This window comes from Pan paniscus, chromosome 21 (genome assembly GCF_029289425.2).
Source record: "Pan paniscus chromosome 21, NHGRI_mPanPan1-v2.0_pri, whole genome shotgun sequence".
Lineage (NCBI taxonomy): Eukaryota > Metazoa > Chordata > Mammalia > Primates > Hominidae > Pan > Pan paniscus.
The window spans coordinates 10,391,542-10,410,487 of record NC_073270.2 but is presented as its reverse complement, the minus strand read 5'-3'; the positions used below and the strand labels follow the sequence as shown (position 1 = coordinate 10,410,487).

At 45.5% G+C, this 18,946-nt stretch overlaps 1 protein-coding gene across 1 annotated transcript in view; it reads right to left on the bottom strand.

Moving 5' to 3' along the window:
• Window positions 1–7,053: 7,053 nt before the first annotated feature.
• The window catches only part of PLCB4 (phospholipase C beta 4), a 435,586-nt gene continuing 423,693 nt past the window's right edge, over window positions 7,054–18,946 (bottom strand). Inside the window, exon 39 of the mRNA XM_055104916.2 lies at window positions 7,054–7,591. Within this exon, the coding sequence (XP_054960891.1) occupies window positions 7,556–7,591 (36 nt within the window). The 3' untranslated portion in view covers window positions 7,054–7,555. The remainder of the gene's footprint in view (window positions 7,592–18,946) is intronic.

Sequence of the window (18,946 nt, the reverse complement as noted above, 5' to 3'; positions counted from 1 at the left end):
TATTGAATAGGGAATCAATGCAAAGATGTAACTCTTCATCCATCCATATTTATCCATTTGCAATAAAAAGCAAATTAGGCCCTAAATCAACAATGCCTTATGTACTATAGAACCCCTATTTCATTTCCTTATTTGATAATTTACCCACATATGGCATATGCAAAAGAATGGCCTATGCAAAATTTATTCTAAATAAAATTAAACTTTTTAAGTTGTTAGGGGCATCTTTTTATACTTGGTTGTGCAAGCAATTGACTTGTATTTGTAGAATCAAGAAACAAAACTATGAAAATTAGTGAACAATACTAATAAGAAAAGCATATTTATAGCTTCAAAAGGAAAAGGCTTGGCTTTGTTGCAGCTGAAATTTGGTTTATTGAGGTTTCAGTTCACTTTACAGTAAAGTGTAAAAATGTACTCCTTGCTCTGTTGTCCCCACAGCCACCAAGCCATCCCTCTGCAACCCACACACAGACAACGGACGCACACCCGAATAACAGAAGCAGAAATAATTTAAACAAACAAGATGCACACAGCTGTTAAGCCAGACTTTCTACTCACCAAAACTTTTCTTGTGTTCAGCTTATCATAGAACAATTATTTCATTTAATCATTGCCTTCAAAGACCTTTGCAACCCTTTCTAGGATCTAAACTCTTGTGGGATAGAAACTGAAAAATAAATGTATGCACAAGAATTATTTTTCAGTTTCTATCCCACAAGGGTTTAGATCCAGAGCAAAGAGTACAAAAATAAGTGTGCGCATGAGCAATGTATGCACAAGAATATTTCGCACATACATTGCTAAGCCCTAGAATATTTGGAAAGAATCAGAAAATTGAGTTTAGGCTCCAGTGCACTCAGTCTGCATGCCCTTGGTGTAATTTTCCTCATCCTAGTGCTTCTTTGGTGTCTCCTGCATCTACTCTAATGAAACAATGGTTATTTCTGCAATAACGGTAACCAGTGGAGGAAACAAGCCACCAGAATAATGGCCTTTTTATTGGCTATGTTCACACTAAGTCCTGAAAAAAATACCATTTATGAGTTCATTTAGAAGAATTGCCTTCAGCATGGGGCAATATAGAGAACTGCATCCTTATAGCAAACCCTAAATAAGTAAATGGTGAGGGGCCAGGTAATCATTCCTCAAAATTTCAGTAGCAAGTAAATCATTTTTGTCTTTTGAATCCGTGATTAGTTAACTGTTCTGGTCAGTCTTACATTTTTGGTCAGTGATAAACAATTCACTCTGCTATCTCGGGAGGGAGGAAAACCTTGTTAACTTCTGGGCAGGGCACCTTTCTGTAAGGTTGAATTAAAACTCATTTGAGGATTTTAAAAAATCTTTAATGAGTCTGTTCTCCAAGAAATGACATCTGTCACAATAGGCCTAAGGTTAGACAAGCTGTGTCTCATTTAACGTATTTTGCTACCTGAATTCTGGGATAATGCAGTACCCTAAAAATCTATGAGATGTCACAGGAGTCCATTGTTCCCTTGGTTACTACTCTCTCTCTCTCTCTCTCTGTTTTGTTTTTTTTGTTTTGTTTTGTTTTTTTGAGACTCTCACTCTGTCGCCCAGGCTAGAGTGCAGTGGTGCAATCTTCGCTCACTGCAACATCTGCCTCCTGGATTCAAGCTATTCTCCTGCCTCAGCCTCCTGAGTAGCTGGAACTACAGGCATTTGCCACCACGCCCGGCTAATTTTTTGTATTTTTAGTAGAGATGGGGTTTCACTATTTTGGCCAGGCTGGTCTCGAACTCCTGACCTCGTGATCCGCCTGCCTCGGCCTCCCAAAGTGCTGGGATTACAGGTGTAAGCCACCGTGACCGGCCAATTACTCTTTTAATTGTCTATCTGAAGTTATCTGCATATTAACTTGAAGATGTGTTTGGAACTAAGGAAAATTTATATTAATGGCCTTTGGGAAGGAGGGTGAGAGTGGAGGCCCAGAGCCCACTGTCTCCTATTGAAGCTTTGCTTGCATTGTAGCTGGAGTCCTGGAATTCCCTGGGGTGCTCTGATGTTGTAAGTTTAGGACTTTGTTTTCTCTCTCTCTCTCGTTGTAAAAGCATAGCAAGATGTTTTAGTAACAAGATAGTGGGAAAGGGAGAGTGTATTGGAAAGGCGAATGGGATGGGAGTATAAGAAGCGATATGTTAGTTATGACTTTATTACTCTAGTAGCGACAACATGTGGAAGGAGTGGCTTCAATTCTCTGGTCTTCGACATAGCTTTCCTAAAGGATACCTCCAGAACTACATGCCCCAAGTCTGAGTGATCTTAGTAGGGAAGTAATCTGAGTAATATCCTTTGGCTGATGGGGTGGGGTGCTCAGAATTTCATTATTAAAATGTAATATCTGAACGTGCAGGAAGTGTGCGCTGCTCAGGACACATGGACCGTGGTCTGTGGTGTTACCTTTGGATGGCGCGGCGGTAGGTGGGCCTGGTTGCTCATGGCTCAGTATCCCTGGGCTGGCCCGCGCGCCCGCTGCGAACTCCAGACTTGACGGCTTCTGCCGGCGGGAAGGAAGATGCATTCTACCGTTGGGCGCCTCGCTGCCTGCACCTCTGGCTCGCGATGTCCTCAACCTGGGAAAGACGTCGGCGCTTTGCACCCGAGTTGGGCTCCTTGGCACATTCGAGCAGCTGCTCTGGGTATAGCGATGGGTGATAAAAGTCATGCCTACTTGCAACGGCTAGGTCCAAACCCGCTCCAAAGCTCAGGGAGAGAGGTCAGTCCCGGGGCTGGAGTTGAGTACGTTCAGGCCATGGCGACAGGAACCACGGGGTCTTTAGTGTTGGGGTACCTGGAAGAGTTACACATGTCACAAGAGTCCATTGTTCCCTTAGTTAGCTACTGTTTTTACTTGTCTATCTGACAATTTTAAAAGGCGACGAAAGTTCCTGGTAGCGTGTCTTGGCTCCTCTGAGACTTTCTTTGAAGGTCTTATGCCCCGGGAAGCCTCTGCCGACCTTGCTCTGGGGCGGGGAGGATGGGCGACGAGACAGACCCTGGCGATTACTGGCCGCGGGCTTCTCGGGTCCAGAGAAAAGCCTGGAGACTAGTAGGGGAGGCAGGGTATTAAACCGAGGAGAGGAAGGAGACCAGGTTACAGAGGCTTCGCTTCTCTCTTTTCCTTTTTCTTTTCTAAACCGCCAGCACAGTATCCGTGCCCAGGGAAATTCCCCCGAAGAGCCCCAACGACCTAGCCTCCAGGTAAAATGGGGAGGATGCTGCGTTCCAGGGCCAGGGGCGCGCGGGGATCCTCGCTGCAGTTTGGTCCTGGGACAACCCCAGGACCTGTACGAGATTTTCCAAACAGAAAATAGATTCTGCTTAGAGGAGATCGAAGCAGAGACTGCCAACCAGGCGGGCTCCGAGGGCGCGCAGGCAGTCCAGGCGGTTACCCAGAGGAAGCGGTATCTGCGCGCGGGGCTGGCGCCAGCCCTGGAGACAAGTGGGTTCGGGCCCTAGGACCAGGAGAGAAGGTGGACTCATTCATTGGCGTTCCCTCTGTAGGGTCCCTATTCGCTAAGCTAAGCTCCATGCCCAGAGAGGCGGGAATGAAATTCACACCTCCTCCTACCTCCAACGCCTCAGGGCGCCCAAAGCTGCTGGAGGCTCTGGGCTATGTTAGGGCTTTTTTTCTGCTGTCCCCTCATTCCCCAATCTGGGCATGAGGGCGCGGGAGAAGGGACTTCTCCACCCTAGATCGGAACTGGAGGAAAAATGCAGTCTTCCACCGTAACGGGAGACAAACCGCAGGCTCCCCTCCCCTCGGAAGGTCTCCACCGCTAAGGCTGCTTGGGAGCCCCGGTGCGCACCGCCCCCTGTCCCGGTCCAGCCCGCCAGGTGCGCTGCCCGACGCCGCAGGCGGGATGTAAGATCCCTTGTCTGGCTGCGCTCAAGGGTGGCCTGTCCCCGGCCTCTCTCCCCTGGTCCAGTGAGGGCCATATACGAACTCTGGGAGGCCCCACACCTGATAAAAGCCCTGGAGATTTTTTCAACAGTCCCTCAAAATAAGGGTGTGAAAATATCCCATTCGGTTATTTTTTTCTCCATGGTGACCATTAGGGTTGTTTCAACTTACAAGCAGATTTGGGGGTGCCCCAGCCTTGCCCCTGCTTGTGAGATCTCCCAGGCCTCTGCTGTCCACCAGAGGTGTCCCCTGGCCTAGCAACCCCGCGTGGGCACCTACCCCCGCAGGTGCCAGGCCCAAATCTATTTCTTCCCCAGGATTATCTAATTCTCCGGGGCCAATGTTTTTCTTCTTCTTCAGAGAAACAGCAGGATCTACGGAAGTTTGTACCCACCGCCTTGCCTGCAGCCTCGGGAGTCTCAACCCAAGCCAGCCCGGCCTTGTAGCCCAGAGCAGCAAAGCCACAGCAGGCAACGCGAGCTAACGCGGGTCGCGCGGAGGTCGGGAGCCCAGGCGGCGGAGGCGGCGGCGGCGCAGTTATTCCCGGGTGACTCTGGGGACTCGTGCAGATGGGGGACGCCTCCGGCCACGCACTTGGAGCCAGCTGCAGCTCCCGGGAGCCTGGCACTGATGGATCGTCTCATTTCCCAACTTGATGGGCCGGAACCTGGGATGGCTGTGCCTGCAGGGAGAGGGTGGGCTCAGGGACCGAGGGATGGGTGGCCCTAGGTGCTGGATTTTGGTTAGGGAAGGATACATTTCTCAGAGAAAAAAAACTGAATTTCCCCTTAACGCGAGGTTATGATCCGTTTTTCCACTTCACGGTCTGAGCACTGGCGCCACGCCCGTTTTCGCCAGGGACCGCGGGCCCTGAGTGAGGTGGCAGTTCCCGGGGGCGCCTGGGGCCTCTGAGTCCGCCCGCACCGCGCCACGTGGCATCTTTTCCCACCGGAGGCTGCGGAAGCAAAGGACTCGCCCTTCCATTTCCCGGAAAGAGCCCTGGGGGCATGCGGGCAGCAAAAACCCTCCTTCCATTCCGGGTCCACCTAAAGTCCGCATCTCCCCGTGGAATGGGATCTTGGGAACTTGGGCTCTGGTCCAGTGCTCGCCCCGAACCTCCGGGCACTGCGAAGCCAAGGGCCAACCCCGTGCCACGCCAACCAGTTTGGAGGAAGGAGGCAGAACTGGTGTTGAAAGTCGGGGCAGTGGTGAGGGAGGGTTGTAGAAGGGTGAGTGAGAAATGCGCATCGAAATGCTTGAATTCCTTCTGTCTGACCCTCCAGCAAGACGAAGAAAGTCGTGCATCCCCTGGGAGGCAGAGGCTGCTTGTCCCTGTCCTGACACCCCACCCCATGGCTCAGGCTGGAGTCAGAGGGAATGAGAAGAGTGGGAAGCCAGAGGCTGAGCTTGGGTGAGAGGAGAGCAGACGAACTGGAGAAGGGTGGTGTTGCGGCGATTCCTGCCTCTGGGCAGTAACCATGAGTTTTTTCCTTTCAGCTTCCCAGAATCTTCCTCCATCTCAAGAAGTGGAACTCCAACTCTGCTCCAAGGCCTTCCTCCTTAGCTGGGTCTTGGAGATCACTGAACGGATCTCAAACCTGGGATCTTAAAGAATCCCAAATCTGGGTGCACCTCAGCAGAATACCTTCTCCCAGACCAGACTGTCAGGAAAGCCGCAGCTCTCTAGCTGGCCAGGAAACACCACATGGTTCGGGACATCTGACAAAGTGCTGTCCAAAATCCAAAGTGTAGTTCTGAGACCAGTAGCATCACTGTCCCTTGGAGACCGCAGGATTGCAGGCCTCATCCAGCCCTACTGCCTCGGAACGTGCATCTGAGAGATATCCAAGGACTGTGTACAGTCTGGTTGGAGAAGCCCTTGCCCAATTTACAGAACCTGAGTTTAGCCATTGACAACCTGTTCAGCCCTGTTCCTCCCAGCCTCCTCTTCATCACCTGTCAAGTGGGAGCTGTTTTGGACGTCCTGGGGGGCTCTTATGCACTCCTGAGTGCATTCAGACCAATGGAATCAGAATCTCTGGTTTGCTGGAGCCTAGGCAGGAGTGTGTGTTTTGGGTGTCTCCAGGTGATTTTAATGGTAGCCAGGAATGACTAGTGTAGAAATACCCACTTTACAGATTAGTTAGATTAGCTAATCTGTCTAGCCTGGGCAAGACAATGTGTGCAGTGTTAAGCCCACTGCTCTCTGTAGCCTGATTCATTCTGTAGCCTGACATTCTGTAGCCTGAGTCATTCTGACTCCAGCAAGTATGGCCTTGAACCATACTTAATTAGCCAAGTATGGCTAATCAGCTTCGCTGTGCCTCGGTTTCCTTACCCACAAAAGGAAGTTGATAATAGTGCCCACCACAAAGGGTGTTTGTGAGGATTTAGAATCAAATGTTTAAAATCAAATTCAATAAATATTAGTTTATGAGGTCAAATCCCCCAATCTCTCATTTTCAACTAAATGGTAGAAGGGCTTGATTACTTATTTATCTCACCCTACGACCCAAACCCCTCGCCAAGCCAAGCAGCCCTCTTCCAGAGCACAACAGCTTGCTTTGCTTCAATATTCTTGTCTAGTTTTGAACATTTTTGGCACAAAATCCAGTATTTTAAATTGCTTTGCAATTCAGTAAACCTGATCCTCTTGCAAAGGTTAATTTTGCCAAGTCCAGTAATCCCATTCCAGGTCCATCAGTTTCAGAAGCACTAGTATGAAGGGTGTGCTCAGCTCTGATCCCACCCAGAGATGCTGATTCTGTAGGTTTGAGGTGTGGTGGTGTATTTGTATATCTAACAAGTTCCTAAGTAGTACTGATGCTTCAAGTCAGAGGAGACGACACCTTGAGAACCAGAGTGTGAAATGAATGGTTGACTCAGAGCATCTCAGGAATCTCAATGGCAACACTGTCCCTTAGAAATGCAGTGTGAAACACACACATAATTTAACACAATTTAAAATATCCTGTAGGTACATTTTAAAAAGTAAAAAAAGAAACAGGTAAAATTAATTTTAATAATGTATTTTAATTAACCAAATATATCCAAAATATTTTTCTCAACGTCTAATCAAGAACAAATATGCAGTGAGGGTTAACTGAAAAATCACAAGATCTATACATTTAGAAAATGAGACTTTATTTCTTGTAAAAGTTTACAGCCTGCCAAGTGGCCATCCTACCAGCTGGGAAGTGTAGCTTCCAGCAAAGACCAGAAATAGGCACTTTGAGGGAGAGAGGAATTAGACAGAAATTTTAGTTGAACAGGTTGGCCAAACATACATAGTCAACAGGTTATACGAAGAGCTTCAAATACTTATGAAGGTGGTCCTGGGGCATGTGTACTGAACAAACATGCAGGTAACATATAACCATGTGTGCTTTGGGGTGGAGAATTAACATTTACATGTATTACAATTAGGCCCTACACCTCCTTTTTAGGACACAAAGGCAACCAAGTGCACAGCCATGAATAAACCGGCCAGAATCAGTCCATGGCTGTGGTTTTCTTATCAGGAGGAAGTTACTGAAATCAGCCTCTTGTCCAATCAAAGCTGTAGTTACGGCTGTTGGAACAGGGGGGCGCCGTTAGTCAGCGGCTGGTGGTGAGCTGCAAATTGTTTTAATATTGCTTCTCTTGAGGCCAGTGCTTGTTTAGCTGCAAGGAGAAAAGGAAAAAACCTTGGCAATTAGAACCTGGTTTATTCTTGAAGTGTGTGTGTGGGGGGGGGGGGGCGGGGGGTGGTGCATGATAACTCTTGCCTGGCATGGGAGGTCCTGTTTGTAATTTGGTGTTTTCTTACCACAAAGAGTCCATTCTGTCAGTCTTATGACCTCTATTTTAACATTAATTATGGTCAGTTATTGTGCCTAAACCACAAAAGGGAAGGGAAATAAGAAGGCGTATCTGACCTCTTGTCCCAACGTGGCCGGGAACTTAGTTTTTAAGGTTTCTCTGCAGTCGGTCTTAGCCAAGAGGGTGTCCATTCAGTTGGTGGAGGAGGGCTTAGGACTTTTAGTTTACATGAGCTATTTTACATTTTTTATTAAGTCTTTGAAGTCTGGTGTTTCTAATATGGAATAGCTATATTTCAAATGCTCAAGTGCCACAAGTGTCTGGTGGCTTCTGTATTAGACAGTGCAGGTCTCAACAATTACTTCAACTAGAACAAAAAGTAGAATTGAGTTTCACTGTTCCCTTGCAAATTTCCAGAAGCGTGCGTAAACCAGAATGTCCAAATAATTTTGCCTTTCTATGGTATACTACTCTGCTTGGGTTGCCATAACAAAATGTCATAGACTGGGTGGCTTAAACAACAGAGATTTCTTTCTCATCATTCTGTTCTGGTGGCTGGAAGTCCAAGCTCAGGGCACCAGCATGGTCAGGTTCTGCTGAGGGTTCTCTTCCTGGATTGCTGAATAAGCCACATGTTGCCTTCTGTATATGTCCTCACATGGCCCCACCCTCGTGACATCATCTAAACCTAATTATCTCCCCAAAACCCAATCTCCAAGTACTCATCACTTTGGGGATTAGGGCTTCAACATGTTAATTTTGAGGGGACATAATTCAGTCCATAGCATATGAAGCTGGGTGTATGAGAAAAGTGAGGACAGGACAAAAGAGGCAGGAGTATGTCAGTCATTCAGGAGCTATGAGGCAGGGGCCATTCCATTACTGGTGTGATGATCAATCAAGTTCATGTTTTGATAGGAGATTTAGTAGACATCTTCTGTTTTGCTCTTGCCCCACCGCAGGTATGTACTACTACTTCCTTTACCCATACTCTATTTCTCTCAAAGGAAATACTATCCCCAACTCTCACTGCATAGAATTCTGGCGATGTTGAATCTGCACTGATTACTGGTATAGGGATCAATATCTGACCTTATGAGGAAGGATAAAGCATTTCTCAGAGCTTGTGGGAAAGATATTCTTGTTCTTCTCAGGACTTGGCTAAGAGGATGTAAGGTCTGGAGCTGCCAGAAGGTGACAACTTAAGCTTCCACCATGAGGAAACAGAGTTTCCAGTAACATAGAGAAAATCAGAACCAAGAGAGAGAAATCAGGGCCACAGGACTTTGATTACTTGACTCAGCTGCACTTAAAGCCAGCTGGAATCAGCTCACCTTCCACATCTTTTAAAAGATGATGGAGGAGGCCAGGTGCGGTGGCTCATGCCTGTAATCCCAGCACTTTGGAAGGCCAAGGCAGGCAGATCAGGAGGTTAGGAGTTCAAGACCAGCCTGGCCAACATAGTGAAACCTAGTCTCTACTAAAAATACAAAAAATTAGCCAGGCATGGTGGTGGATGCCTGTAATCCCAGTTACTCAGAAGGCTGAGGCAGGAGAATTGCTTGAATCTGGGAGAGGCTGCAGTGAGCAGAGATCATGCCACTGCACTCCAGCCTGGACGACAGTGAGAGACTCCATCTCAAAAAGAACAAAAAAAATGAGGGCGGAAATCCGTGTTACGGGTTTGTAAGTGTCACAAGTTGGAACAGAGTAGCAAGTTGCATTTGTTGGGCATCTTGTCCTAGCATTCAAGTGCTTTGATGCATTATTATTTAAAAAATGACATTAGTAGCAGAATACGTAACCTTTAGGCCATGTTTTATGTCCCATTTCTTAAGAATGTCCGATGTGTGACCTGGAATCTAAAGTACCTTGGCAATTGGAGATTTGATAAAATATCAAGATCAGAAACCATATGGTAGATGTACTTCTCATAGACAAATAGTCCAACCCAATTACTGCTAAAAGACTGCTTATTACTTCCCTCCAAGAGAATGAAATTTGAAATAGGGTTTGACAGGAGTATAAATAAACACAGATATTACTCCTTCTTATGTGGCTACAATAATACATTTCATACACCTGTGACTGTACCTTTATAGCTTTATATTGTGGTTATTTTTCTGTGTTTCCTGCTAGTTGAGAACTCCTTGAGGGCAAGGACCATATTTATCTGTATCCCCAACACCTGTCATAAAGCCTGCAACACCACAGATGGAAAACAGTATTTCCTGAATTTACACTTCTCTATCACATTGCTTTGTTATTTCCAGGAGTCAGTAATGCCAGCATGGGCATGAAGTTGAAATACATTGTAATCATTATGTTCTAAAAGTATCCCTACATTACCAATGGTTGAGGTCTGTTACAGAAACATTTATGGGTATTTACCACACACTGTTCTAAGCTCTGTTATAAACAGATCAACAAGACACACACCATTTTTCTTGCACTTGGACCTTTGTCCTCATTGTTCCTTCTACCTTGAATGCTCTTCCCACACCCTTACTCTCCTCCATATCCCTAGGACTCCTCACTTGCCTTACTGAGGTATGTCTTCAAATGGGACCCTCTCAGTGAAGCCTTTCTTGGACATTCTGTTTCAAATGATACCCTCTCTCCACCCATCCTTCATCCAGGCTTTGTTTTTCTCCTTATAACGTATCACTTTCTTAACAGTTTGCATTTCATCAAATTTAAGGTTCCACATTATTGTAAACCACACCATTATTTTATGTACTATTACAAAAGCAAAACACGCTGCCAGTTAAACCATGGCATGCCATCGATCAGGACACATTCAGAGTTAGAACTAATGAAACACATTCATTTACATTACTCGTTGTCTGGTCCTTTTTATTAGAATAAAGATCTCAATCTTTTTTTAAAAAAAGTTCTTATTCTCCAGTGCCTTAAAACATAATAGGCATTTCAAATGTTAAATGTGAGAGGATAAAATCCATGTCTTCAGGAGTGAGATCAAGTAAACAGTTATGAAACAATATAATAAATACTCAAGTAGAAGACGGTAGGAATTTTTCTCTGCATGCAGAGAGGAGCGTGTCTCCCTCAGCCTGGCTAGGAAGGGCCTCTCAGGGGAGGTGTTGACCAAACTGGTCTAGAAGGGTGTGGGAGGCAGATCCACTGCAGGGGAGGATTTTCAAGCATCAAAGTCCAGGGATACAAAACAGTATGAAAAACCAGGAAAACTGGAGGCTATTCTGTCTGACCGAAATGTGTGTTGTGTCTAAAGCAGTGATTCTTAACCTTGAACAATTATCAGAATTGCCTGCAGGGCTTGTTAAAGCACATTGTTGGGCTCCTTCCCCAGAGATTCTGATTCCATAGGACTGTAGTGCAGCAAGAGAACTTGCATTTCTAATAGGTTCCCAGGTGACTCTGATACTGCAGGTCCAAGGACCACACTTTAGGAACTGCTGGCCTGGGGGAAGGCTGGAGGAGGGAATCAGTCATCTCAGCTTGAGTGCTGCTGTACACTCAGCCTTGGTGCATATGCTCAGATGAGGCATAGAGACCACGAGGGAAAGGGGGCAGCAAAGGGCTTTTCACTTCCTCATTATCATGTGCAATAAATAGAGCGCAGGAATTTTTTCTATAGCTTCCTAAGTCTGGGGAAAGCAAACACTTTTCCTTGTGTCGAAGATGTCCCCTTGTTTTTTAAGACTGAAAGAGAACAAATACACTAACTTTTGTCTACACCAGACTCCTTTAAAGAGCAATGTCTCCATTGTATCCCAACTCTTAGATTAGTTTCCATGAGGAAACTGAGGCCTGGAAGATTAAGAGCTGGGATACAACTCCCCTACTCCCAGCTTTTATATCCCCATTAGTAAAAGGGAAAATAGGGCCTAGAACTCATTATGCTGCTGCCAAGACTCTCCCTGCCCCTGTCTGCTCCTCAGCATCCACAGTGTCACTACCACCATCTGGAAATTATCCAGACTATTCTCCTGTGTCCTTTATCCCTACCCTGTCAGGGACCTCCATGAGCCCAGCCCTCAGCTCCTCCTTATACAGCTCTGAAACCCCCCATAAGAATGTCATCTCCCACCCCACTTATCTTCTGGAACTCATGAACAGTCATCAGCAAAATTCCTGAAATCTGCAACTTCTTCTCTGCAAATACCCCTCCCTTGCTTGCTCTAACTCAGATCAGGATATTCTATGAAGGGACACTGCTTTCCATGCAGCCCTTTCAAGAGGGAGCTGTAAACTCCCAAACTTTAGTGCCACTGTGTCTGAAGGGTGTGTGTCTCCTTTAATCTTCATTGTTGTTCTCCCAGACTACTGTCTTATTTTTCCCCCCAAGACAGCCCCTTCTCTCTCAGCTTCATATCTGATGTTATCGGACTGTAACTCCACTACTCTTTCTCATGCAACCATGTACTGTTACTCCCATCCCAACAATGAGTGACGCCTCATTCTCTGAATATGTTAGCTATCGACTCAAGATCACTCTCTGTAATGTTCCTCCTCCTCTTCCTCTTCTTGGTGGTTTCACTATCCATAGCTGTGGCTTTCTAATCTCACCAATTCCAGTCCCTCAAGCTCCTCCCTGCTAATGGTCTTCTCTTAAATTCTACCTCAGCCATTTAACCCATGATCCAATTACCTTCCAGTCACCGATTCATTTCTCTGCTTCTTTTCATAGCATGGCTCTTTGAAATGACTGTCTACAAGCACTATCTCCATGTTTTCTTCCCATTCTCTTGAGCCCACTTCAACTGGGACCCACCCAAGTTGGTCTTGCTGAGGTGTGATGGTCTTTGATGTGTCAACTTGGTTAGGAAATTTTATTCAAACAGTAATTTAGGTGCTGCTGTGAAGATATTTTGCAGCTGTTATTAAAGTCTATTATCAATTGACTTTAAGCAAGGGAGATATTTTAGATAATCTGGTGGACCTCATCCAATCAGCTGAAGTTCTTAAGAGCAGAGCTGAGGATTCTCTGGAGAAAAAAACAATCTGCCTGTGAACAGAAGCCTGAGAGTCCCAGCCTGTCCTTCCTAATGCCTGTGGAATTTGGACTTATCCACTCATTGCCCCATAATCACATAAGCCAGTTCCATGCAGTAAATCTCTTAACAGGTATCTTCTACTGGTTTTGCTTCTCCATGGGTTCAACCTAAACTGATACATGAGGTTTTTCAGGTTTCCAAGATGCCAAATTTAATGATAAATTCTCAGGTCGTACTTGACTTAGCCAAATTTGACACAGTTGATTATTTCTTTATCAAGGCCCTTTGCTCATTGGCTTCCAGAACAGTTCACTCTCTTGCATTTCTCATGAGTCACTGGTTTCCTCACAATTTCCTTGGCGACTCTTCCTCGCTTGTGATTCCTTTTTTTTTTTTTTTTTTTTGAGACAGGGCTTTCTCTGTTACCCAAGCTGGAGTGCAATGGTGCAATTACAGCTCACTGCAGCCTTCACCTCACAGGCTCAAGTGATCCTCCCATCTCAGCCTCCCAAGTAGTGGGGAGTACAGGCATGTGCCACCACACCTGGCTAGTAGTTTTTTGTTTTGTTTTATTTTTGTAGATACAGGGTCTTCCTATGTTGGCCAGACTGATCTCAAACTCCTGGGCTCAAGCGATCCTCCCACCTTGGCTTCCCAAAGTGCTAGGATTACAGTTGTGAGCCACCATGCCTGGCTTGTGCTAACTCTTAAGATGGAAATGCTAATCCTCAAACGTCTTCTTGTCTCTTCCTACTGTTCCATCTGGCTGAATCTGCAGCTAGAGTTGCCTCAAAAGTGGTGGCAGGAGAGTTCCCACTAGGGACTGCTTCAGAGTGTTCTGAGATGGGGCCAGTGGGGATTCCAAAGAAGCGCTAAACACCAGGCTGATTGTCCAATGAGTTTCTTAGATGAATTTATATAGACAGGGTGCTGCAGCTTCCTTGTGAGGGACAGTGATACAAGAGATGTTTTACCCAGGTATGTCTCCAGTGAGGGGGTTGGGTTATGAAGTTTATCTGGAAGTTTAAGGAATTTGGCTCAGAGCAGGGGCTAGTTTCTATGTGTTTAACAACATGTTTGACCTTTTAGAGTTTTGGGCAACAATGCAAACAAGTTTACCAGTGCGTGGAAATGTTGAAGGCCCCAGCTTGAATTTAAGGCTTCAGGGATTAAACATGAAGCTGGCCAGGTCACAGGACAGTCAGAATACTGGAAAAAAAAAGTGGGAGGATCTGGAAGATTATATGTTCTACACTCACTCAGTTGACTGTATCATTCAGTTTTGTTTCTTTAAACAAAATGCATATGTTCATGATCTCAAATGTTTGCCAAATGCCTACTCAACATCTATACTGGGTTATAGAAAGCCATTTATAACTAAACATGTCCACAATGGGGATTTTTCTTTTTAGAGACAGGGTCTTGCTCTGACACTCAGGCTGGAGTGCAGACACATGGTCATAGCTCATTGTAACCTTGAGCTACTGGGCTTAGGCAATCCTCACAAGTATCTGGGTCTACAGACACACACCACCACAACAAGTTAAATGCAACCTTAAAAATAATTTATAGACAGGGTCTCACTGTGTTACCCAGAGTGGTCTCAAAACTCCTAGGCTCAAGAGATCCTTCTTCCTCAGCCTCCCAGAGCACTGGGATTACAGGTGTGAGCTGCTGTGCCCAGCCTTAATGGTTAACTTTATCTGTCAGCTTGGGTAGGTTATGGTGCTCAGAGGTTTGGTCAAACACCAGGTTCGATATTGCTGTGAAGGTATGAGATATGATTAACATTTAAATCAGTAGACTTTGAATAAAGCAGATTACCCTCTGTAGTATGGGTTGGCCTTATCCAATCAGTTGAAAACTGTAAGAGAAAAGATTGAGGTCCTCTGAGAAAGTGGAGAATCTTCTCCAGGCTGCCTTCAGACTCAAGCTGTAAAGTCAACTCTTCCCTGGGTCTCCAGCCTACTGCTTTCCTGCCGATTTTGAAATTGCCAGCCTCCATAACTGTGTGAGCCAGTTTCTTAAAATAAACCTCTCTCTTTCTCTTTCCACATTCTATTGGTTCCGTTTCTCCAGAACTCTGGCTAATACAAAGTTCAAAACCAAACTCCTAATGCCTCACCCTTGCAAAAAAACCCTGCTCCTTGTCAACCTACTCCATTAAAGTTAGCTGCCGCTAACTATAATGGACCTATGGGGACATGGAGAATGAGTGTCTTTCCAGGTTGAAGAAGCCTCAGTCTCTGAGCCCACAGGATGGCCAACCAGCCCTGGAACAATGATCCCAGATTCTTTGAAGGAAATAGAATGCTAACATGTTTAAGCTATAGTTAGAAGGTGTTTTTCATCTTTCACAGCCACTTAATCCTTACTGCTGGGCATTTCTATTGGAGGAGCAGCAAGAGCAAAGGGCTCTTTTAGAGACACGGTCTTGCTCTGTCACCCAGGCTGGAGTGCAGTTGCATGGTCATAGCTCATTGTAACCTTGAACTACTGGGCTTAAGCAATCCTCCCAAGTAGCTGGGAGTTACTCAGACCAAAACTTTCTAGACCAACACTGACTCCTCCCATTCCATCATAGCCCACATCCCATCCAATCTATCAGCAAATCCTGGCATCTCTCCCTTCAGACTAGACACATGATCTGACCACTCCTCACCATCTTCGTTGCCCTCTCCCTGGTCTATGCCACTACTCTCTGTCATCTAGATAAGTACCTCCTAATCAGCCTCTGCTTCTGCCATGGTGCTGCCATGGCCAGTTCTGCACATGAGATCAAGAGTGATTCTACAGTGTAGGTAAGGCTTTGTCATGCCTTCCTCGAAACTCTGTAATTGTTTCCCATTTCATCCAGATGGAAAAGCCAGGCCTACCAGGCTTTACATGATTTGGCTACCCTTGCCTCTTCTGCAATCACTCAGCCCCTTGGCTCTGCTCCCATTCTGGATGCTCTCCAGCCCCTGGCCCTTTGCTCTTGCTGTTCCCTCCACTGCAAATGCCCAGCAGTAAGGATTAAGTGGCTGTGAAAGATGAAAAACACCTTCTAACTGTAGCTTAAACACATTAGCAGTCTATTTCCTTCAAAGAAACATCCTGGGATCATTGTTCCAGGGCTGGTTGGCCATCATGTGGGCTCAGAGACTGAGGCTTCTTCAGCGTGGCAAGACATTCATTCTCCATGTCCCCATAGGTCCAACCAGCATAGAAGAGCACAGGGCACAGGAGGAAGAGGTTAATGGAGAGGCCACTGCTGTATTCTAAGGAAGGTTCACCAACACTTCCACTGGACAATTCTCCTGACGTTCCATTGCTCAGAATGGAATCATATGGTCATATGTTCATACCTGGCTTCAAGGGAGCCTAGGAAATGTAGTATTTACTCTGGGAAGTCATGAACCTAGCTGAGATTCAGTTCTATTCTGGAAGATGATGGGTGGAAGGATATTGTGGGGAACACTAGTACTTGCTATCTCAGCACCTTTTGGAATGACAAAGATGCACAGTGTGACTGGGGTAGATTGATATGAAACTAGATTGGAGAGGCAGGTAGGTATGGAAGGTTATTTCCAAAATGGCTGCCCAAAATCTCTCCCATTCTTGTATATTAATATCCTTCTTCCAATCAAGAGGTGGGCCTATCTTCCCTCCCCTTTGAGTCCGTGAGTCTGGGCTGACCTTATGACTTAATTTGACCAATGGCATAGACCAATGGAATGTCATGGCCTAGGCTTTAAGAATTGATTCTGGCAGTTTCCTTTGTTGCTCTCTTGAGATTCAGCGTCCAGGTAAAGAAACTTGAACTTGACCACTAAATGTGGAGAGATATGTGGAGAAGGAGCGAGCAGCCCAGGCAGACATCCCAACTGGGGCACCAGATGTGTCAGGAAAACCATGTTGGACATTTCAGCCCCAGCTGGGTTCCCAACCAAGCACAGCCATACAAGTGACCCCAGTCAATACCAAGTGGAGCAGAAGAACTAGCCAGCTGAGGCCAGCCAACCTAGAGCACCATGAGAAATAATGAATTGTTGTTACTTCAAGCACTCAGTTTTGGGATAGTTTGTTATGCAACAATAGATACCTGGAATAACGGGCAGAATCACATGAAGGTTTATAGGCTTAGGAAAGGAATTTGGCCTTTATTTTTAGTGGAGAGGGAAGTATTATGGGATTTTAAGCAGATGAGCTGCAAAATCAGTCTGATTTATACTTTAAGAAGATCACTCTTCTACTGTGTGCAGAGAGGATTGCACGAGCTCAAGAGTGGATGCAAATGAAACCAGGAAGCTGTTAGAGTGGTCAAAGCAAGAGATGACATTGGTTACAACCAGGGTGGTTATCTCAGTAGTGTTGAGAAGTGATTCCATTTCAGAAATATGCTGGAGGAGGAGCTGATAATACTTATCGATTATACCAAAGGGACAAGAGAAAGCCATTAATCGAAGATAATCCTGAGAGTTTTAACCTGAGGCTGGGAAGGAGCAGGCAAGAAACACAGGAATTCTAATTTGAATAAGTTAAGTTTGAAATGCCCATTATATTTCCAATGGCAGCTTTGAGTATTTGAGCATCAACAGGGAGGTCATTGCTGGATGTATAAACCTGAGACTCTGATTACCAAGGATCCTTCTTGCCTCTTGAAAGTTGGGTGTGTTGCTTTATCCTTGCTCTTAGAGTGGGGTCCATTTTCTCATACAAATGCAAAATATCACTGAACCCAAATATTAGACTTTTACATTAAGAAGAAAATTTAGAAAGGCACACTGTCTTTGAGACAGAGTCTCATGATTTTCTTGGCACCCGGCATGCATATCTGCTAGACTTGGGATGATTAATGGACAAGATTGTTTGTGACCCACTTATGGGCTGTTTCTTCCATTATAAAGCCTTTGAAATCTGGAAAGCTGGCTGGATTCAGTTTCAACTGGAAATGCACCATCCTTTTTTTTTTTGTTGTTAATCATTAAACAAAGCCCACAATGCAGTCATATCTTTAGAGGTTTTATTGTTACTAAAATATAGCACACATTACGGTATTTGTGTCTTTCATGTTTTCTGTCCTAATGGCTAGAATATCTAAGATGGGAAATAATAATGCAGAGCTGGTTAGCTCTCACTGACTTTGGTAGTTAATTTTGATCATTCAAGAGTACTTTATTTTAGATTATTCGGGACTTTTGTTGTTGTTTCTATTTCTTGCGAATAACATCCATACCGGAGGATAGCCAGAGAAAAAGAAAAGAGGAAGCAAATAACTCTTAATATTTTTTCCTTATCAAATAATCCACTAAGAAAACTTCAGGATGTGTCTTTTTGCATAACATTGAGGAGTCTGCCATCTAACAGGAAAGTTAAGGCACATATATGAACATCGGGCACACTCCAGCAGCTGGAAGTATCATTTTTTTAAACAAAGTAAGTCTACTTTGCATGTTCTCTCCCAATGCTGCTAACTCTCCAAAGTTGAAGGGGAGCCCACTGCAGTAGACACTTTTGGTGCCCCACTCATATTCCCTTGTCTCCTCAACCTCCCATGGCTTTAGTACTATCTCATTCATGCCTAAGACTTCCTGCCTCTGGCACATGCAGCTCTCTCCCTGAGGGCTTCTCTGGCTCCAGGAGCTTGCTTGGCCCATGAGGGGCTGGCTGGAGCTACTAGGGAGTCACTACCCTCAAGAAAAACTCCCATCCAAAGAGAAGGGAATGCTGATGGATAAATACCCCTTGTCTCCACCCTGGTGGGACAATTCTGAGGTGTATGCTACACCATCCTGCCGAATATCTAGGGGGATTATGCCCATCGCCCACAGAGGTAACATTCTCCATAATTATTCCTTTATTGTTTTACTTCCATCCCCCAAACCCTCATTATATTTCCTGGGATCACCTCCAAATAAAATACTTGCACTCAAATTTTTGTCCGAGGCTCTGCTTTTTGCAGAACACACACTGTGACATCCCGCATCATTTGTCTTCTTCTTCAGAACCACACAATCACACTAGGGCTTTTAAACACCTGGGGAGTGGGGGAGGTGCCCACTCCTCAGTCCCAGAGGTCACTGTAGCCATTGTCTCCTGTCCAACCCAGCAAGGGCAAGCGTGCCGGGCCCAAGGAAGCCTTCATTCTTGGCAGCTCCCTTTGTCTGCAAAGGTTCCAAAAGCAGCAGAAACCAAGGCTTGGAATCAGTCAGGCATCAGAACCATCTAAGGTTCTGCCACTTCCTGGCCCTGGACT